At 42.4% G+C, this 19,496-nt stretch overlaps 1 protein-coding gene across 2 annotated transcripts in view; it reads right to left on the minus strand.

Annotated features, from left to right (window-relative positions):
* Positions 1–19,496, minus strand: part of STAB2 (stabilin 2) — a 133,268-nt gene that overhangs the window by 85,690 nt on the left and 28,082 nt on the right. For both annotated transcript variants that reach the window (XM_058673667.1, XM_004589784.4), the window contains exons 9-16: positions 18,993–19,189; positions 18,499–18,632; positions 8,781–8,914; positions 7,148–7,230; positions 5,739–5,888; positions 4,265–4,402; positions 3,679–3,735; positions 3,416–3,541 (exon numbers count right to left, since the gene is read on the minus strand). In XM_058673667.1, the coding sequence (XP_058529650.1) occupies positions 3,416–3,541; positions 3,679–3,735; positions 4,265–4,402; positions 5,739–5,888; positions 7,148–7,230; positions 8,781–8,914; positions 18,499–18,632; positions 18,993–19,189 (1,019 nt within the window). The remainder of the gene's footprint in view (positions 1–3,415; positions 3,542–3,678; positions 3,736–4,264; positions 4,403–5,738; positions 5,889–7,147; positions 7,231–8,780; positions 8,915–18,498; positions 18,633–18,992; positions 19,190–19,496) is intronic.

Raw genomic sequence — 19,496 nt, forward strand, 5'->3', positions numbered from 1 at the left:
AGTAGGGTAAACACATATGCTGAGATATTTGGCACTACTTGGTACACACCTATTGTCTTGACTGTTATATTCACTTTCAAAAGTATCCTGGTGTAGATGATTAACTCTATTGCCACCATATTTATACAACAAAATTATGTACAGGACAGAGTTCTCTCAAAGAATGCTGACATTGACCAGCCTGCTCCGCATGTGCTGTTTCTGCAACCTTGGTTCTGTTATCATGTGACCTTGAATAAGTCTCTTGGCCTCTATGCTAATTTTAGGGTATCCAGAGTGGGGATCTGCAGACAAAAGCAATGCTAGGATATGCTCTGATATGCAGCACCACTGAGAAACAAAGTGGGCACTCCTGAGAAATGTCAGATCAAACTGACCTATAAGGGCCTGGCGTGGTAGTCTAGTGGCTAAAGTCCTTGTCTTGCATGCACCAGGATCCCATGTGGGCACTAGTTCTAGTCCCAGCATCTCTGCTTCCCATCTGGCTCCCAGCTTGTGGCCTGGGAGGACAGGCAAGGATGGCCCAAAGCCTTGGGACTCTGCATCCATGTCAGAGAGCCGGAAAAGGCTACTGGCTTCGAAATGGCTCAGCTCTGGCTGTTGGGGTGGATGGAAGTTCTTCCTCTCTGTCTCTCCTCCTCTATGTATATCTGACTTTCTAACAAAAATAAAAAAACAAAAACAAAAAAACTGGACTACAAATCCTCAAGGGCAGGGTCTGGGTCTTTCTGGCTTATAAATCACTATCTCCAGCCAGCACAGAGTAGGCCCTCCAGGCCCATCTGAGTTAAGAGGAGGAAGGAGGGGTCCTGGGGGATCACTGGGCTGGATGTCAGGAGCCTGAATTCTAATTCTGGTTCTATTTGTGTGTGATCCAGAGCAAGTCACCTACCTTCCGAACCTCATTTGGTCTGCCACATAGAGGCTGTGATATGGGTCTCTTCTAGCTCTCTGGCCCAATAGCAAATCATTTATTCATTGAATAATATATTTCTAAAGCCTATGAAAATAATTGGTTTTGGGTTCCTCCCTCCCCTGACTCTAACAAGAGGAAATGGAGAGGACAAGGAATCCATCACCCCTGCCACTGTGCATGCCCACAGCCTCGTCTGGCCAAGAGCCATGGCTCTGTCATTCAGTTAGAATTTACTCCAGACTGGCTCAGACCAACGTGATGTACTTGCAGTTGCAATCCTTGCAGAAGAGCCTTTGGTGTAGTGCATTCTTTTCCTTATGGGGACATGTATCTCTGCCTGCCCTTGTAGCTTGGGCAAAAAAGTACCAGTGGCAGTACAAGAGAGCTTTCTTGCCATATTGTGAAAATGACTTTAAATTGTGTAAAGCCACATTCCTTCATCGTATTTTAGTGGCATGCTATCTGTGAATTGGCAAAGCTAGGTCTGTTGCTCTCGTTGTTTGCATTTCTATCTGGATTGGTAATGAAGACATACTCTGGGGCTTGTGGTCTCTACAGGGACCAGCTGGTTTCTAGATTAGAATGTTGGCCTCAGGCAGAAAGACACCGTTGGAAGGAAACGTGGTGTTGTGAAAGCAGAAGGGGAAGGTTTTCTTCCAGGGAAACCAGTTTCTTCCCCAATTCCTAGGCATGTTCCTTGGAGAACTCATGGTCTCAAATCGAGATCCCTTCTTTCCTAGAGAGCACATGTAAGGGTGATGTAGGAGGATGGAGATAAGCCTTTTGAGAGAAACAAAACAGAACCAGTAGCAATGTTGAGCTGGAAAAGCAGTTTTGTAGCAGGAGGATAAGTCTCTGGGCACAAGAATGCAAAGACACATGACAGAAAAAGGAGGCGGCTAATTTTAAGATGTCAAAATTTAAGATGTTAAACTTCAAAGGAGACAGGAAAGGAAAGGGAGTGTGGGTGCGTGGGAAATATCATTATGCTCTTAAACCTATATATGAAATGCATAAAATTTGTTCACCTTACATGAGTAAAAATTTTCAAATAAAAATGTTTCATTTTAACCTCAAGTATGGAAGAGTTGCCCCAAACTCTGGTATTACTGCTTCTAAATAATTTCTATCAAATTGGATGCTATGCTTCCAAGGAAGCCATACCAGCTCAGGATTTTAATAAGTACCTGGAGAACAACATCATTTTCTTAGGTAACTTAAATGTGAGTGTGAGTTCTAAGCAGAAGTTTAATGGTTTTCCTCAATGTTTCAGAAAACTTCTTTAAAATAACACCTAATTTTGAACAGCTTGGGAGTTCTCAACTTTCAATAGAAACTGATAGCGAATGTTTTCACAAAATAAACATCTGTTTGCTATAAAAGAAATACCTTCTGATTTATCTCCTTGATAAGTTTCTTTTAATTCGAAGTTTTCAAAAGCAAGATACCTTGTAGATACCTAGAAGTTTTCTGGGAAGGAGTGTATGTATGTGAGCTCTAAACGAAATAGGCAATAACACCAAGATACCCCAGTTTGGCCTGAAGCTAGTTGACCTAGAAGGTCAGTGCTGGTGAGCAAATCTATTTCTGGGCATGCTGCTACTGCTACTTAACCGGAAGCTTAAAAGTCTGGAATTTGCCTATTGGACATGCTCTATGGTTGATTCCTAATCAACTAAGGAAAGCCTGAAGCCCTTCACATAATCTCACTGTTTGTTGTATGGTCTAATGACACAGTTCATTAATTGGAAATCCTTCTGCTCTTGTCTTAATTTTGTTTTCCTTAAGAAGGAATGGATATGGCAGGGTAAGCAGGTTTGCAATTGGCTAACTTGAATAATTTCAGCAGGCTCAGATTGTCTGCAACATGGCCCTGGGATGGTTGGTACAGGAAATATTAGCTAGGAGTGTGAGCGCAGTTACTCCCTGGAGAAGAAGCCCTCTCAGCAGTTTCGGTTATTTATGCCCTGGAGTGAAGTAGTCAATCATCTTTTAGAGTGAAACTGTGGGAACTGAAATTCCATGGAACATAAGGAGAGTCATCATGGAGACAGACTGAAGCATAGAAAGAAAAGCCCAGAACATTTAAAAATATCACTTATTACCTTTACAATTTAGCTAAGACCTGGCTTTGGATGGTCCAGTTTACGTTTCATTTCCTAGGTGGTTTTAGTTGTAGATAACTTAAAATGTTAATTTTACTACCGGGGAACATTAGAAATCAAATCAACCACAAGGACGTGGACTAGCAAGTAGGTTTTATTTCTTGTGCCAACACTGATAGTAGTCACTTGGAACTCTACTGAGGAGATTGAAGCCATATCTAGGATTAGTGCTAGAATACTGGGATTGATTAATGATGTCTGCCTTGGTAGTGTGAGTGTGGTAGTGGTAAGTGTGCTGCTTATTTTCTGTCCCCAGCTTACAAAAAGCCTGTAAGGACAGACTGGGGCAGCCATGCTGACTCACTATCATCAAAGACATTGGGATCCACAATACCTCTGGAGAACGGAGGTAATCAAGAGTGCCGTCCTTCATGTTTTCCAGGGCTTCATTACTTGGAACAAAAATGGTATATGCTTCACCGAATCTATCCTCATCTAAGGCATGTCCCACACTGGTTTCCTGCATTTGAGAAATAAAATTTCACATCCCAACCTGTTTTTGACAAATGCAATCATTCCCCACAGAATATTTATATTTCCCTGTCTTACAAAGAATGTGACACAGACATTTTCTAGGACTGTTTGAACATTACATACCTCCAACAAAGATCTGAATTTGCTATATCTTGGTTGTAGCATTTCCATTATGGTTTGCTTTAAAAAAGAAAAAGACATATTGCTTAAACACAGGTTAAAAAATTTAGTTTAGGAAATACAACATCTAACAATAAAAACCCTGATGACAGAGTTTTGTCAGTGAAGGGCATATATTAAAGAATCAGGCTTACAGCATTGTGTTACACAAAGCTTTGGTGCTGTTCAGACCTGTGGGTTCTGATGTAGCTTTTGGTCATCATCATGTAGGAACAAATTTTATCTCATCAAGACTGCCCTTCTCCATAAATCAGGAGGGAACACATTTTCATGACAATTGATTATTGGGCAAAGTTGTCTACTGGGGCATAAAAGAGGTTAAAACAAATCAAGGACTTTCTTACATTAGCACTACGTATCTTTTTTTTTTTTTTAATAGACAGAAATACTGAGAATTCTATGGGGAGCAGGCCATCCCTGCCATCTCTTAATGCTTGAGAGCCTGTTCTAGGGGAAGGGCAAGCACCATGTGACTCTCCAGGGAGCAAGTGGAAGACGGATCCAGATACTTAGATCTGGAGTATCTCACCTCAGTGTTGCTCTTCAGTGTGGGTGCTAGCTCGTCCATGGCTCTGTCCAGGATGTGCAAAAGTCCATTGGAAGCAATTATATTTCCTTGTATAATTTTTACCCTATTCTTGGCCTCATAAAGTTTTAGTTGATTCCCCTAAAACACCAAACAATGATAAAATTCATGTGATATCCTGGAAAGAGCAGGCATTGAGCTAGAAGTCAGAACTCCTGAGTCTTTAGGTCCTGTTACTCAAAGACAATGTGGTTCTGGATGAGTGATTTAAGCCAACAAGGGTTGTATTTGCTTGCTTGGCCTCATAGGTTTTCATCAAGGTCAGATGAAAGCTATCAATGAGTATCATATCTAAATGTGTGCAAGGTTGTACAAAACTATCCTCCAGTAGATTGCAGGACCCATAAGGATGAGACCCTTCAGTCTGCTGTGAATTCATCATGCGCCTTGCACAGGGGAGCAAACAACAAAAATATAGTTGTTGAATGAATAATTAAAAGCTAATCTCTTCTTCCCAAGTATTTCCTGTAAAATATAGACTTAGTAAGTATCTGTTGAATGATTGTGTAAATGTATGTATATCCTTTTAAGAAAGGAGGCTGTATATTCATTCTCATCTTTCCATCATTTTTTCTGTGTACTCATTCAACCACTCATTCAATATAATCCTCTCATTTGCTGATTTTCTACCTATCCATCTACCATCTACCCATTCATCCACCCACCTCTGCAAAAGCTCACCTCTTCAGCCACACATCCATCCCCAAACATACAAATAGCACTGATTAAGAACTCAGCCTTTGGAGTTAGGTAGACTCATAGTTAAATCCTGGCTGTGGCATTTACTGTGCGACCTCTCCATTTTCCCATGGGAAAAATGGGACCGCTGATAGGACTTCCTTCACACGATTGTTCGTCATCTTATACAACACAAACAGTTATCTCAGGACTTTGTATAGAACTGTGGCTATCTGTTGAGACAGGCGTAGGTCACAGTCCACACACACACACATTCTGAAATTAATCACTTGCCTCCAGCTAGTCACACAAGGAGAGGAGAGTACTGTTCTAAAAAGCAAACAGAACGAGAGGCACTGGGAGAGCATGCTAAGTCAGAGAAGATGGATTGCCTCCAGCAATTTAAAACAAACATCATCCATTTCCTTCACTAAAGGGAATGCTGATGCAGTTTTGTGCTGATATTTCCAGGAAATGGGTTACAGCAGTTTCTCTTACTGCTGGCAGCTGAGTGATGGCTGCCCTGAAAATGAAATCAGACTGGACTCAAATTAAACACCTGGCAATACCCTGCCTCATGTTTCATTTGCTTCTTCCTATGTAGGAAAGTTTTGGCAAACAAGGAGTGAAAAGTAAGTTCTTTGGAGCCTTCCAAAAACCCCAAATACAAAGAAAGAGGAGGCTACAGCTTGGCTTGGGGGATGGTGCAGTTCTGGGAGTGAAAAATCAAACCCCTCACCGTATCATCGATGAAGATTTCCCCTGACTTCCCGGTCAAGGTGTAGAATGTATCTGTGGCATTCATCCTTGTGGTGCTCATCTGCCCAGCAATAATGTGGAGTTTCACAAAGTATTCAGCAGCTTCCTTATCCAGCAGGAGTGCTTTTATCTAAGAAAAGAGAACTGGTGTGACTGTGGCTTAAAGGAGAAAATGAGTTTTGTAGCGCAGGCTGTGCCTCATTTCATATCATTCACATCCAAGCCTGTGTGACCTACATTGGTTTGGGGCTTTTTGCAGACACAGATAACTTTTCCCTGGCACCGCCTCTTTGCGGCAGGCCACAAAGGGAGCAGAAATAGGGAGTTTGGGAAGCAATACATGATATACTCTCGAATCATGGGAAGTTGCTCATGCACTGAAGTCAGAGCAGTGGGAGAAATGGTCCTGATGCTGTGGGAAGAGGGGAGAGTGACACCCAGGAGTTGAACTGGAGTCCAGGAAGAAGGCTGGAGCTTTGAGCAGAGAACAGATAGAGTGACTGCCAGGACTCTGAATTAGTAATGCTAGATTTTGTCAAAACTACATTTTGACACAACTCCAGAGTCACTGATAATAGACATGCTTTATTAAACTAGGAAGAACTTAATAAACATTCAAACTTGGCATAACCTTCATTGACACATTAGACAAGAGTAAAATGCCCAGCCTGAAGGAAAGCTGTGTTTGCTAGCTCTCTTCCCCAGCAGGACACCTGTAAGGTCATCTCTGTTGGTGTACAGTAGGCAGAATGATCTCTGGCAGATCAGAGAACTAGCTGTCACTCATCTCTGACAAATTAGTGGGATGGGTATACTGAGTGAAAGAGTATGAAACTTACTGGGTTTTGACCCAGTGCTGGGAAATTTATTACAAAATATCCTGGATTAAGATAACCCACATTCTTAAAAATGCATTTATTTCAAAGGTAGACTTGGGGGGCAAAGAGAGTAACAGGGTGAGAGAGAGGGCAAGTGAGAAGATCACTAAAGGGAGAGTGAGGAGGAAGAGGGGAGAGAGAAAGGAGGAGGAGGAGGAAGAGAGATAGAGTCTGAGATCTCTTACACTATGGTTCATCCTCTGAAATAGCTGGGCCTGGGTTGAAGAGACAGGAGCTGGAAATTTCATCCAGGTCTCCCATGTGGCTGTCAGAAGCCCAAGTACTTGAGCCATCACCTGCCATCTCCCAGGGGGCACATTAGCAATAAGGTAGAAATCAGGAGTGGAGACCAGACTGAAGCAAAGGCATCCCCATGTGGGATGCATGTGCTTTAAGTGGCACACTAGCTGCTTTGCCAAATACTCACCCCTAGTTTTCCACTTTAAGAGGGCACCACCTATTAAAACTTGCTACATTCACCCTTCAGTGGAGGGTTCTTTCAAGTACTCACGTTGAATCCTTTTAGTCCCTTGTCTGTGGGCAGCAGCACAGTAAATGGTCCCAGGTTACTTAGTGGCCAGGCATAAACTTTGTCTTAGGAGTCAAAATACAAAAAGAAAGAAAACACCAAATGGTCATCAGTATATAAGGAACAAAACCAGGTAGTGGCCTTATGTCACGGTTGCCTCCTGTAAGTGTTTTTGCTGTAATTGCTGCATGCAGGCTTCTGGAAATATTGAAATTCTCTGAAAAGACCCTGTGAAGCCAGGGCCTCCATCTATTCCACATACTTCTAGAAGTTTCCATGAAGACACTGCCTTGATTTCAAGGACATGCTGGGATGAGTAGTTCAGATAGGACAACACCCTCTGACAACTCCAGGGTCCCAGTCTTTATGTCTGACTTTCCAAGAAGTCACCATGTTGGTGAGAAAAGATATAATCCTGATTTCCATCCACACCATCTCAGAAGGGCTCCCTACCACATAGAAGGTTCTGTGGCTGCCACCTTGAAATGTTGAATTATTTTTTAGCAAAAAGTGCCCATTTTCATTTTGTGCTAAGTCCTACAGGTTACATAGCCAGAGCTATTTACATAGTCCCAGGGCAGTTGGGACAGCAAGACACACTGTATTCTTACACAGGAAGTGGTGCAGACTAGCACCTGGCAATGAGGATAGTCAAAAAAGTCAAAAAACAAAGTCAAAAAAGATTGTTCGGTTGAAGTCCCAGCTTGCAAAGGACAATCCATCATTGCTGTCGCTTCCTGTTTGGCAGTCTAAGAGTCCTTAGAGGAAGACTGTTGAGCTCACATTGCAATGAGCCCAGCTTAACTCTGTAAGATGCATTGGAAAGAGGAGAACATTTACGCAAGAAACAGAGCTCCCAGAATTCATCAACGTGCTTCATTGCATGTGTTCTTTCTGTGGCATCAACTTTGGTGTCTCGTAAAATTTAATATAGTTGCTGACATTTAAGGCTAGTATTGAACTGACCAAGTCAATATTTTATTATCGGTTCCCTGGAAACATTTGTGCTTAGTTGGAAGTCTTGGCTAAGGCTGTGGTGAGTAATACTGTCTTCTTCAGGACTCATACCCAAGCATGTTTTAGGCTGTTCCCTACTAGGGGGCCTGCAGGAAGATGCAGCAGCACAATCAGTGTTTGGGCAACAAGGGTGTTAAGATGGCTACTCATGCACAAACCTGTCCTTTTTCCTTAAATTCAAACAATTCCTCCACTGAGAAACATGGAGAGTGCCCCCAGGATCATGGTCACTTTTCATTCCCAATTTCACTGGCTATTCTTTGTTCACACTTGAAGGAACTATATAGTCACACTTGAAGGAGGTGGTACCCATCCTTACATTGGTAGCTCTTCTTATCTTATGGCGTTTGCAGATCTGGTTAGTCCATGGTGATCCCAGGACTTTGTCCACCAGTTACTGCACTGGTGTGAATTCCTGCTCATCTCCTTGGAAACAGCTGTTGAACACCTTCCGCTCTGATCTGTATGGCCTCTCTCTAGAAGACCTGATCCCCATAGACAACACGTGTCTATCCATTTCTGAATGACTGTCTTGTAGATACCTTCATCTCTGGGAGGGCTGATTTTTGTGTGGGAATTTATACCCATAGCTGCATACCTAGGAGTGCAATGAAAGAGGTCAAACTTCCTTGCCATTTTCCTCTGGGTTCCGTATTTAATTCTCTGAGTCGTTCCATGATATTTCCATAACATGCCATGCCATCACCCACGTAGCCTTTCTGGCAAGTACATCTATAGACATCATGAAAACACATTGTCAACATCTTGAAGCCATCAAATGTTGAGAAAACATTCAATGCACTCATTTAACAGATAGAGGAAATAAGACGAGAACAGGTGCAGGTATGAGGTAAGATTCTTGGTGCAGCAGTCAGCATTGCAGAACCTTCCAGGATGGAATATTTAATAAATTATGCATAGTTACAAGCACGAGATGTTCTGCATGCTTTTTGGATCCTTATTTTCCAAAGTATGATCAAGAGACCCTGTGAACCAGAATTATTTGGTAAAACCAACACAAAAAAATCCTGCAGCATTTGTATGCACAAGCAATACCATAGCTGGAAAAGAACTTGCAGGATCAAATTCATTCCCTGGTGAAAAGCTGTAAGAATTTTACTTCAGTTCTAGAACAAGATAAGAATACACACTTTTAGCAAGTGTTATTAGGGAGGAAAAAAATAGAAGCCATCAAAACTGGAAAAAAGGAAGTAAAATAATCCATATTTACAGATGACATAATTCTATACATGGAAAAATCTAAATACTCCACCAAAAATCTGTTAGAATTAATAAACTAGTTTGGTAAGGTTGCAGGTTACAAAGTAAACATAGAAACATCAGTAGTTCTTTATACACAAACAATAATCTCACTGAAAGAAGAATCAAGAAAGGAATGCCATTCACAATAGCCACAAAAATTAAATATTTAGCAGCAAATTCAACCACAGAAGTGAAAAATCTATAATAAAAATGATAAAACACTGATGAAAAAAATCACCACACACACAAATAAAGATATCCATCGTTCATGAATTAGAAAATTCAATATCATTAAAATGTCTGTACTATCTATTCTACAGATTCAATGTAAATCCCATCAAAATACCAATGACATCCCTTAAAGTGCTTGAAAAAAATGCCAAATTCCTATGGAACCATGAAATACTCAGACTAGCCAAAGTGATCCTGAACAAGAAAAAACAAAGCTAGAGAATCACAACACCTGACATCAGAGCATTCTACAAAGCTCTAGTAAATAAAACAGCAAAGCACTGGCATAAAATGGCACACAGATCAATGGAACAGAATACAGAACCCAACAAATAAATCCATGCACACGGAGCCAACTGATTTTTTGACAAGAGCACACAGCCCAATCTGTGGAATAAGAATAATCTTTTCAACAAATGGTGCTGGCTAAGCTGGATGTGTATGTAGAAGAATTGAAGTTGATCCATCTTTTCTTAGACACAAAAATCAACTCAAGAGGGATCACAGACCTAAATATAAAATGTGAGGATGTTAAGTTTCTGGAATAAAATATAGGAGAATTAATGGGAGTTAATTTTAAATAAATAAACAGCCCACCAAAATGAAACAACAACAACAACAACAAAAGAAACATCTGTGTGTGTCAATATTGCTGCAAATGCAGTTTTGTGAAACTCAGTTCTGTATCTTTTCAAAGCAATGGTTAACAATGTTTCATTACTGGACCTAGTGCGATGGCTCAATTGGTTAATCCTTCCCTTGCAAGTACAAGGGTCCTATGTGGGTTACTGGTTTGTGTACTGGCTATTCCATTTCCCATTCAGCTCCCTGCTTATGGCCTGGGAGAGCAGTAGAGGGTGATCCAATATCTTTGGACCCTGTAATCATATAGCAGACCACATGCAAGTTCTGGGATCCTGGCTTCAGATTGGCTCAGCTCCAGCCATTGCAGCCATGTTGGGAGGGAACTAGCAGATGGAGTATCTTTCTCTCTGTCTGATTCTTTCGGTAAATCTCATCTGCCTTTCCAATAAAAATAATTTGTTAAAATGTTTCACTCCTATAGTTTCAATGATACATGATTATTCCAAAATTTACTATAAATGGGTGAGATGGTCAGTTTTCCATTCTACAGTCTCACTAAACTTTTTGTTGACCTTCCTATTTGTTGAAGTATTAAGCCTTTTTTGGTAATGGAGGAGGAGGGCAGGGGGAGAAAAGAAAGAAGGGGATGAGGGAGGGAGAGGAGAAGGGAAAAAGAAAGGGTATATCATTATGTTCTTAGAACTGATGGACAAGCTTTACTGAATCTGTTAAAGTAATTAAGAATTAAAAAACTCGGGCCCGGTACGGTGGCCTAGCAGCTAAAGTCCTCGCCGTGAATGCCAGGATCCCATATGGGCGCCGGTTCTAATCCTGGCAGCTCCACTTCCCATCCAGCTCCCTGCCTGTGGCCTGGAAAAGCAGTCCAGGACAGCCCAAAGCTTTGGGACACTGCACCCATGTGGAAGACCCAGAAGAGTTCCTGGCCCCTGGCTTTTATTGGCACAGCTCTGGCCATTGTGGTCACTTGGGGAGTGAATCCTTGGACGAAAGATCTTCCTCTGTCTCTACTCCTCTCTAAATATCTGACTTTGCAATAAAAATAAATAAATCTTTACAAAAAGGTAAAAACTCAGCTAAGTTCCTCTCCAAAAAATCAGTCTCATTTACAATAACTAAAAAAAATGTAAATACATTGGGATAAATGTAATGAAGGATACAAAAGATGTTTAAAATGAAAACTGTAAAACATTAAGGAAGGAAATAGAAATGAAACATAAGAAAAAACCGTTAAGTTCATGGATTCTAAATCTCATTTTAAAATGTTCACAATAACCCAAGTGATGTACAGATCTCAGAAAAAAATGACTCTAAATTTCATATGAAGTCACAAGAGACCCCAAATAGTTGAAGTAATCCTAAACAATAAAAAGCTGGAGAAATCATAATACCATATTTTAAGACATATTATAGGGCAGTTATAATAAAAAATAACTTGGTATTGGCACAAGAATACACATACCAATCAATGAAATAGACTAGGGAACCCAGAAATGAATCTCCACATCGACAACCAACTAATCTTTGACAAATGAGCCAAAACCATTCTCTGGAGAAAGGACAGACCTTCAACAAAGGCTGTTAGAAGAGTTGGCTCTCTACACTCCTCTGGGTCAATGAGGCTTTTCTGCAGCTGCCACCACGGCTGTAATTGTCATGATGTGTGTGACTATTTGCTCTGTCCTGGCTTCACTATCTAATTTCAGAAACAAATGAAGGAAAAAGCTCTGCGAGTTCATTAGTATAGAAGGTAATTCTAATACAGGGCTATGTCCACAGCAGGCACTGAATTGCTACTTATACAATAAGCAGTAACTGAGCTAAAAAAAAATCCAAACAATGAAATCTCAATATATGGAAACCATAAAGCAATGTCATAAGAAGTTTATACAGCAGTGAGCTTTTTGTAAGAGAGAAATAGTGAAAGGTACCAGCGGTGGTGTGTGAGTCAACATTTAATAGCCAATTGTCCTGGAGGGACAAAAAGCCAATTTAAAAGCTTTGCCAATTTCCAACTCTAATCCTGGCCAATTTCAAACTACCCATACATCTCCAGGGAGCTTGTAAAATTCCTAACATGCAACACTCTCCTCTTGTGAGACAGTAACCCCTGGCTGCAGCATCCTACCACTACCTAGGAAAGGGACGGACAGCTGGCTGAAGTTGACACAGTACCCAGGAAAGGGATCCTCATCGGGATCCTGAGGACGAGTGAGGAACCAAATGGGAGGCAGGGGAAGAACATTCCAGAAGGGGGAGGGATGTAGGGAACCAAAGACGGGCTGTGACTACATCACAATTTTATTGTGGTCATACAATACCACAGCTATGACTCATGTTAGGAGAGCATTTCAAAGGAGTTAACCTGGTAGGGTTTCCAAATATGGTCTTTTCAGCCAGTTTGTTGAACAAATTCCCCTTGGCCCCCGGATTGCTGCCCTAGCCTCCTCACAGATCTTTCTTCCCTAAGCCTGATGCAATGCTCAGTTGCTGAGCGGTGTTTCTGAAATAGAAAGCTTCACCTGCGTGCTTAAAGACACCTTTTCTGTGCAGGACAAGGTGCAAGTGGAGGGACTACCTTGCCTTCTTCCTGCTGCCCACTGCCAATTCCAGCCACCCCCAACTGCCCTCTTGTGAGGACTCTGAGGCTTTCCTTGGTTGTTTGTCCTATTGTGGCTGTTCCTCACTTGGGAGCTCAGGGGTGATCTGATCTGGGCAGCGTTAGCTAGACTCCTTTTTCCTGGCTGGGTTGAGCATTGTTGGAGCATCCTGTGGATGCTGCCACCACTACAACCCTTCCTTGCAAAAATCACCCATCTACTCCTTTGCTAGACAGGAAGCTGTCCTAGAACACAGATAACTCCTGTTCTTCATCACATCCAGCAGCTGGAACAGCACTTTGGCTACCTCAGTTACTAATGACCTACTTAATTCAAGGAAATTTGCTTGATAAGAGGAATATGAAGATAATGTTAATCTTGTCCTTTCATATTCTCATATGCTGAGGGATATATAAAAACAAATAATTATAGCTGGCTGAGATCACTTAATCACCCCAGTCCCTGTTTTCTCATTGATAAATGGGTTTAACAGTACTTTAGTGATAGAAGAGACAATGAAGACAAACAGCATAGCTACCACACCATGGAAAAAAGTTCAGCACTCGGACGACAATGGTAACCATAACAAGGAATACCGCAATGATGGCAGTGAAGTGTATGAGGGCGATGGATACAGGGAGGTGCTGCGAATCAGCAGGACAGACCCAGCAAGGAGCAGAGTAGAAGACAGAAGAGGATGTTGTATACTATGGGAGAGGAGGTGGATGATTCTCCTGGAGAAGCAGAGGGTGACTTCTAGGGAAGTCAGCATTGAAGCTAATTCTAGAAGGAAGCCCTCCTCATGGCACAAATGATGGGAAGATCATTTACTTACAGAGAATTGGGGGATTTTATAAAATGGTGGCTCTCGAGCAGGGGCAATTCTGCCCCTAGAGAGCATCTGACAATGTCTGGAGTCATGTTTGGTTGTCACGACTGGGGCAGGGGATTCCTAGTCTCTAGTATGTAGCAGCTGAGAATGCTACTAAACACACTATAGCTTGCGCCCTATAGCTTCCGACCCAAGAAAAGGACAAAGAACTGTCCCTTCCTCTCCCAAATATCAGCAGGGTAACATCAAGAGACCTTCTGATGAGAAAATGCTAACGTAGCCCTAAGGATGAAACCACAGTACTTGAATATAATGAAATCAGCTCCCTACTTGAACTTCCTCTGCAAGTATTGTGCCTGATGATTTAAGGAGGGGAGAAGGAGGTCGGCAGCACTGAAAACTGGTACACGGCCAGCATCATGACATAGAGGGTTAACCCACCGTCTGCAATGTTGGCATCTCATACAGATACTGGTTTGAGTCTTGTATGTCTTACCCCCTGATCTAACCCCCTGCTACTATGCCCGAAAAGCACAGGCAGATGGTCCAATCTTGTGAACCCTTGCACCCAGACTTGGAGGAAGCTCCTGGCTCTTGGCTTCAGCCATTGTGGTCATTTAGGGAATGAATCAGCAGGTAGAAGATCCCTCCCCCTCTTGCTTTGTGTTTAAATAAATCTAAAAAAAAAAAAGGCGATACAGTAGTCATTACTGAAAAGGTATCCTGCTATGAATGACACAAGTTTCCTTGGAAGATAACTGCTGATAGCCAAACAAGTAACCTTACAAACCAAAGTTCCTTAAGTTGTTACAAGGTTGATGGTCTGTCTGTGCACTGAGAAAAGTAAATCTTAGTGGTTTTAGAGCTGCGTGGATTGTATGAGATGAATATTTTTATTTCAAATCCTGACCCACAAAATATTTTCAGTTGTTCCTGGGTACACATGTAGTCATGCCTTTTTGTGTAAATTAAAAAACAAACAAAAAAAAACTATGAATAAATGTCTCCTGCTGTCTGAAGACTTTAACAATACCTGGAAAGCCATTTTATATCTTATTTATTATGATTTGGCATTCACTGCATTTAATGCTCAATGAAATCTAGAGTGTCCCTTGTGTCCTTTCTTTATCTCTTCAATAGTCTAAAATAGGTACCCATCACTCCTTCACTGATTCATTTGCTCCTCTACACTCTCACCTATTTTTGGTCTGAATTGTGACAGCAGGTGTTGGAACAAAGAGCATCATGATGTGAACCACACAGAATTTTTATTTTGACAATAGTGATGAGTATAATAATTACCATTTACCAATAGTTCCCAGGTGAGGTACTCTCCCCCAAGGTCCTTATCATTGTATATTTAAGAATAATAAAAATAATAATAAAGAACCCTATGTGGTCAATTCTGATACATTTTCAATGAGGAAACATTTTAGATAAGGCACAAAGAAGTGTCTCACTCAAGATCAGAGAGCCTGTAAATGGCTGTGCCTGTTCCCCTCAACCCTGTACAATGTACTCATCAAGTTCTAAGCCATAAATGCTAATATAGAAGCATTTTTAGAATCTTCTAGAACTCACAGGGACAGCAGTAGAGCAGTCTTGGAGAACTGGAGAAGCATCCTGGGGTGTGTGTGTGTGTGTGTGTGTGTGTGTATGCTGAGCACTGAAGGATCCATGAACTACCCTGGCTCAGAGGCATCCTGGGGGTGTGTGTGTGTGTGCTGAGCGCTGAAGGATCCATGAACTACCCTGGCTCAGAGGCATCCTGGGTGTGTGTGTGTGTGTGTGTGTGTGTGCTGAGCGCTGAAGGATCCATGAACTACCCTGGCTCAGAGGTATCCTGGGTGTGTGTGTGTGTGTGTGTGTGTGTGTGTGCTGAAGGATCCATGAACTACCCTGGCTCAGAGGCATCCTGGGTGTGTGTGTGTGTGTGTGTGTGTGTGTGTGTGTATGCTGAGCACTGAAGGATCCATGAACTACCCTGGCTCAGAGGCATCCTGGGTGTGTGTGTGTGTGTGTGTGTGTGTGTGTGTGCTGAAGGATCCATGAACTACCCTGGCTCAGAGGCATCCTGGGTGTGTGTGTGTGTGTGTGTGTGTGTGTGTGTGTGTGCTGAAGGATCCATGAACTACCCTGGCTCAGAGGCATCCTGGAGTTGCATATATCAAAATCTTCTGCACCCACACGAACTTATTTTTAAATTCCATTTTTCCTGATGGGCTTTAGTAAGTGTCCTCATATTGCCCTGTACTTAATATTTTTGCTAAACCTACAGAAAAGTTATAACTGGGGGCTACTGCGTGGCATGTAGTAGGCTAAATCTCTGCCTGCAGCACTGGCATCCCATGTGGGCACTGATTCGTGTCCTGGGTGCTCCACTTCTGATCTAGCTCCGTGCTAATGGTCTTGGAAAGCAATGGAAGATGGCCCAAGTACTTGAGCCCCTGCACCTATGTGGGAGACCTGGAAGAAGTTCCTATTTCCTGATTGTGGATCTGCTCAGCTTCAGCTGATGGGGTCATTTGGAGAGTGAAATAATGGGTGGAAGATTCTTACTGTTTATCCAGCTTTCACTGCAAATATGCCTTTCAATTAAAAAGAAAATAAATCTAAAAAAAGGGTGGGAATAGCTGGTAAAAGCATGAAGATTTTTTTTTTTTATCCAAGTGGAAGGGAGTTATACACAATGCATGCAGACATACAGTAACTTATCAGATCTTACCAGGGTATATTTTGTTTTCTGGCCCTACTTGTCAGGGCCTGGAACGGTGGTTTTGAAAAGTTTAGACTTGTGTAAGGTCACCCTAGTGGTGTGTGGCATGTAAACTTGAACTTGTTCTTGATTGGGTGGTCTTGAGCGACCAACACAGCATATGTTTGAAGATTTTGCATATACTACTTGTCATCTGGAGACAGAAGCAAAACCAATCATCTCCAATGGGCTAGGCTTGACAGCTTCACTGTTTAAATGATAACTTAGTCATTTAAAAAATCAAGTAGAGGGACCCGGAGAGAAACACACATGCGCAAAATTACTATTCTTTTCCTCGCTTACTCCCCAGATGCCCAAAAAACAAAAACAACAAAAACAAGCCAGGGTAGTCCCAGGCTGAAGCCAGCAGCCTGATCTCAGTCTAGGTCTCCCACACGGGTGGCAGGGACTCGAATGCTCGAGGTGCCACTTAACGTCTCCCAGAGTATGGGTTAGTTGCGAAGTTGATTTACAGGGGGAGCCAGGGTTTATACTCAAACATTCCAATATGGCATGCAGTCATAGGTATTTTTAACTGCCAGGGCATTTGCCTGCTCCAAATATTTTATTTAGGTCTTTTCCCAGCTAAGGAAGAAAGTTTGTAGGCTATAGCTATATTTCTACAATCCAGTAGTATTCCCACTGATGTTTTAACACATTTGGATGCAGTTCACATTATTCTTTTTTAAATCTTGTCAAGACAAAATAAATTGTTGAATGTTTCATACTCTTTCTGAGGATGGCAAAATGTGTGTGCACTGGCTTGTTTAGTCATTTGCTCTGCCAGAATGTATGGGTAGGGAGAAGATGTACCTGTATGTGCATGTGTGCAGGGTGCTTGAGTACCTGTCTGCAAGCCAAGGTGTACCATGTGTATACTCAGCAGGTAAGGAGCGGTCAGCATGCCCGATTCTGCCTAGGGTCAGTGAATATAATCTTACTGATTCTCATCAGAGCTTTGGTAGGAGATATGATCCCCCCTCCTAATGGTTGAAGAAACATCAAGAAGTTAAGGTCATGCCAGAGCTGGGATTTAAACCCAGAGGTTCTGAGACATTCCTCCTCCTTCTCCATCTGTGGCAGATGAACTCATTTGTTCAGGCACCCCATGATTGCCCATGGAGCAAACACACCCACAGAAAACCAGCCATAAATGGAAGGTAGAAAGGGGATGTGGAAGCACAGAAATGGCGTTCTGTTTGCTTAGCTTGGTGTCTGCTAGGGAACTGTGCTCACAGTGGCAGATTCAGTCCCGTGCAGGCACTGAGGGCCGTGAGACAGAGGAAGGCACAAAGAGAAACCTCAGCCTGGGAATCAAAAGAATCAGGCTCTTAGTCCTCACTACAAAACCTACACTCACCTATACAGCAGTGTCCAGAACCATTCTACCTTGGAACTGTCACCACTATCTTGTGGAATAGACAATCCATGCCTGAGATCATGGAGAGGATACCACCACTTCTCCACTGTCACTTATCTGAGCCAGGCTCTGAGTACGATCCCCTCCCATCACATCAGCTGCCTCTGCTTCGGGAATCTTCACATACAAATGTGTTCTCTTTCAAGGAAGCCTTCTCTGAAACCTGGAGCCCAGGAAACAGCATTTGGGCTTAACCCTCTTTTCCAAATCTAGCTTGTGCCGACAACACACAGTAGTAGTTCACCAGCAATGAAAATGTGAATAGTCATGTTGTGGAGACTCAGCAGCCAATTGGCTTTCCAGTCATATTGGTTTCCTTCTCCCATGTTTTGACCCCTTCTTAGCAAGGTAGAGGCCAGGTCAATATTCCAGAATGTTCTAAGGATCATTATAAAGGAAATAGTAGCTGAGTGAGTTATCGATTACATACAGACATATTAAATACCCACTGTTATCTTTACTTCTATTTTATGGAATGGCAATGTGCACAAGGTGAAGTCAGACTAGTACTCATTCCCTCCCCAATCCCTGCTCCTTGAGGGATGCTGTGCATATACCAGCTGTTGCTTTCATCACTCGGAGAACAAAGGGGCAGAACTGAGTAGGACTTACTCCGTTTTGCCTGGCGCAGTGGTGGTACAGTTTGCGTTCTTGTGACACGGGTTATTGATTTCACAGAGGTTGATCATACTACACCCGACTCCTGGTACAAACTTGTGGTAGTGTTCCTTACACTCACAGTAAGACTTGGCAAGGCAGGGAGAGAAATAAAAAAACACCCCAGTTAGTCCCTTCAGTTGGAATTCTTAATCCATATTGCTATTCTGTCTGAAATGGTGCTTCAGACAAGAATTTGGGGCCAGCGATGTGGCATAGCAAGCAAAACCACCACTGGCATCCCCCTGGGCACTAGCTAGTCTGCATCCTGACTGCTCTACTTCTCCTCTAGCTCCTTGCCAGAGCACCTGGTTAAGCAGCAAACAATGGCTCAAGTGCTTTGCCTCTACACTTACATGAGAGACCAGAAAGAGGATAAATGGTAGCAACAGTACAAGCTTACCTCCTATGCACTGTCCTAGGCACACTGGCGTCATGCATTAGCTCACCTGTCCAGGTCCATCAAATCTGCACACTGTAGACTGTTTAGGGCAGTTTCCAAAGTTAACCTGGCAAGGATCTAGTACTAGGCACGCTTGGCCATCCCCATAGTATCCTTCTTGGCAGGTGCAATTGTGCTGATTGGGTCCCAGGTATGTGCAGCGAGCATGAGGGTGGCAGACATTCCGCAGACATGGATTGATGGCTGGAAGGGCAATGACAAGAGTAGAGGCTTTTAGGACCTTCAGGGCTGGAGAAGGAAATCTGTGCCACAGCTCATTACAGCTGGGAAGGCAGGTCAACAGTCTGAATAGAGAAAGAAACTATTCAGCTCATTGCATTTGACCACTTCCTGTACAAAACAGATCCACATGTGGCCAAGAAAATAAATACCATCTTCTATGAAACATCAATATTATGAAGATTCCTTATATGTATACTGTTCTAAGCATTCACCATATATTAACTAATCTAATCCTTATAACCATCCCAATCCCCAAAGGTAGATACTT

This window comes from Ochotona princeps, chromosome 15 (assembly GCF_030435755.1).
Source record: "Ochotona princeps isolate mOchPri1 chromosome 15, mOchPri1.hap1, whole genome shotgun sequence".
NCBI lineage: Eukaryota > Metazoa > Chordata > Mammalia > Lagomorpha > Ochotonidae > Ochotona > Ochotona princeps.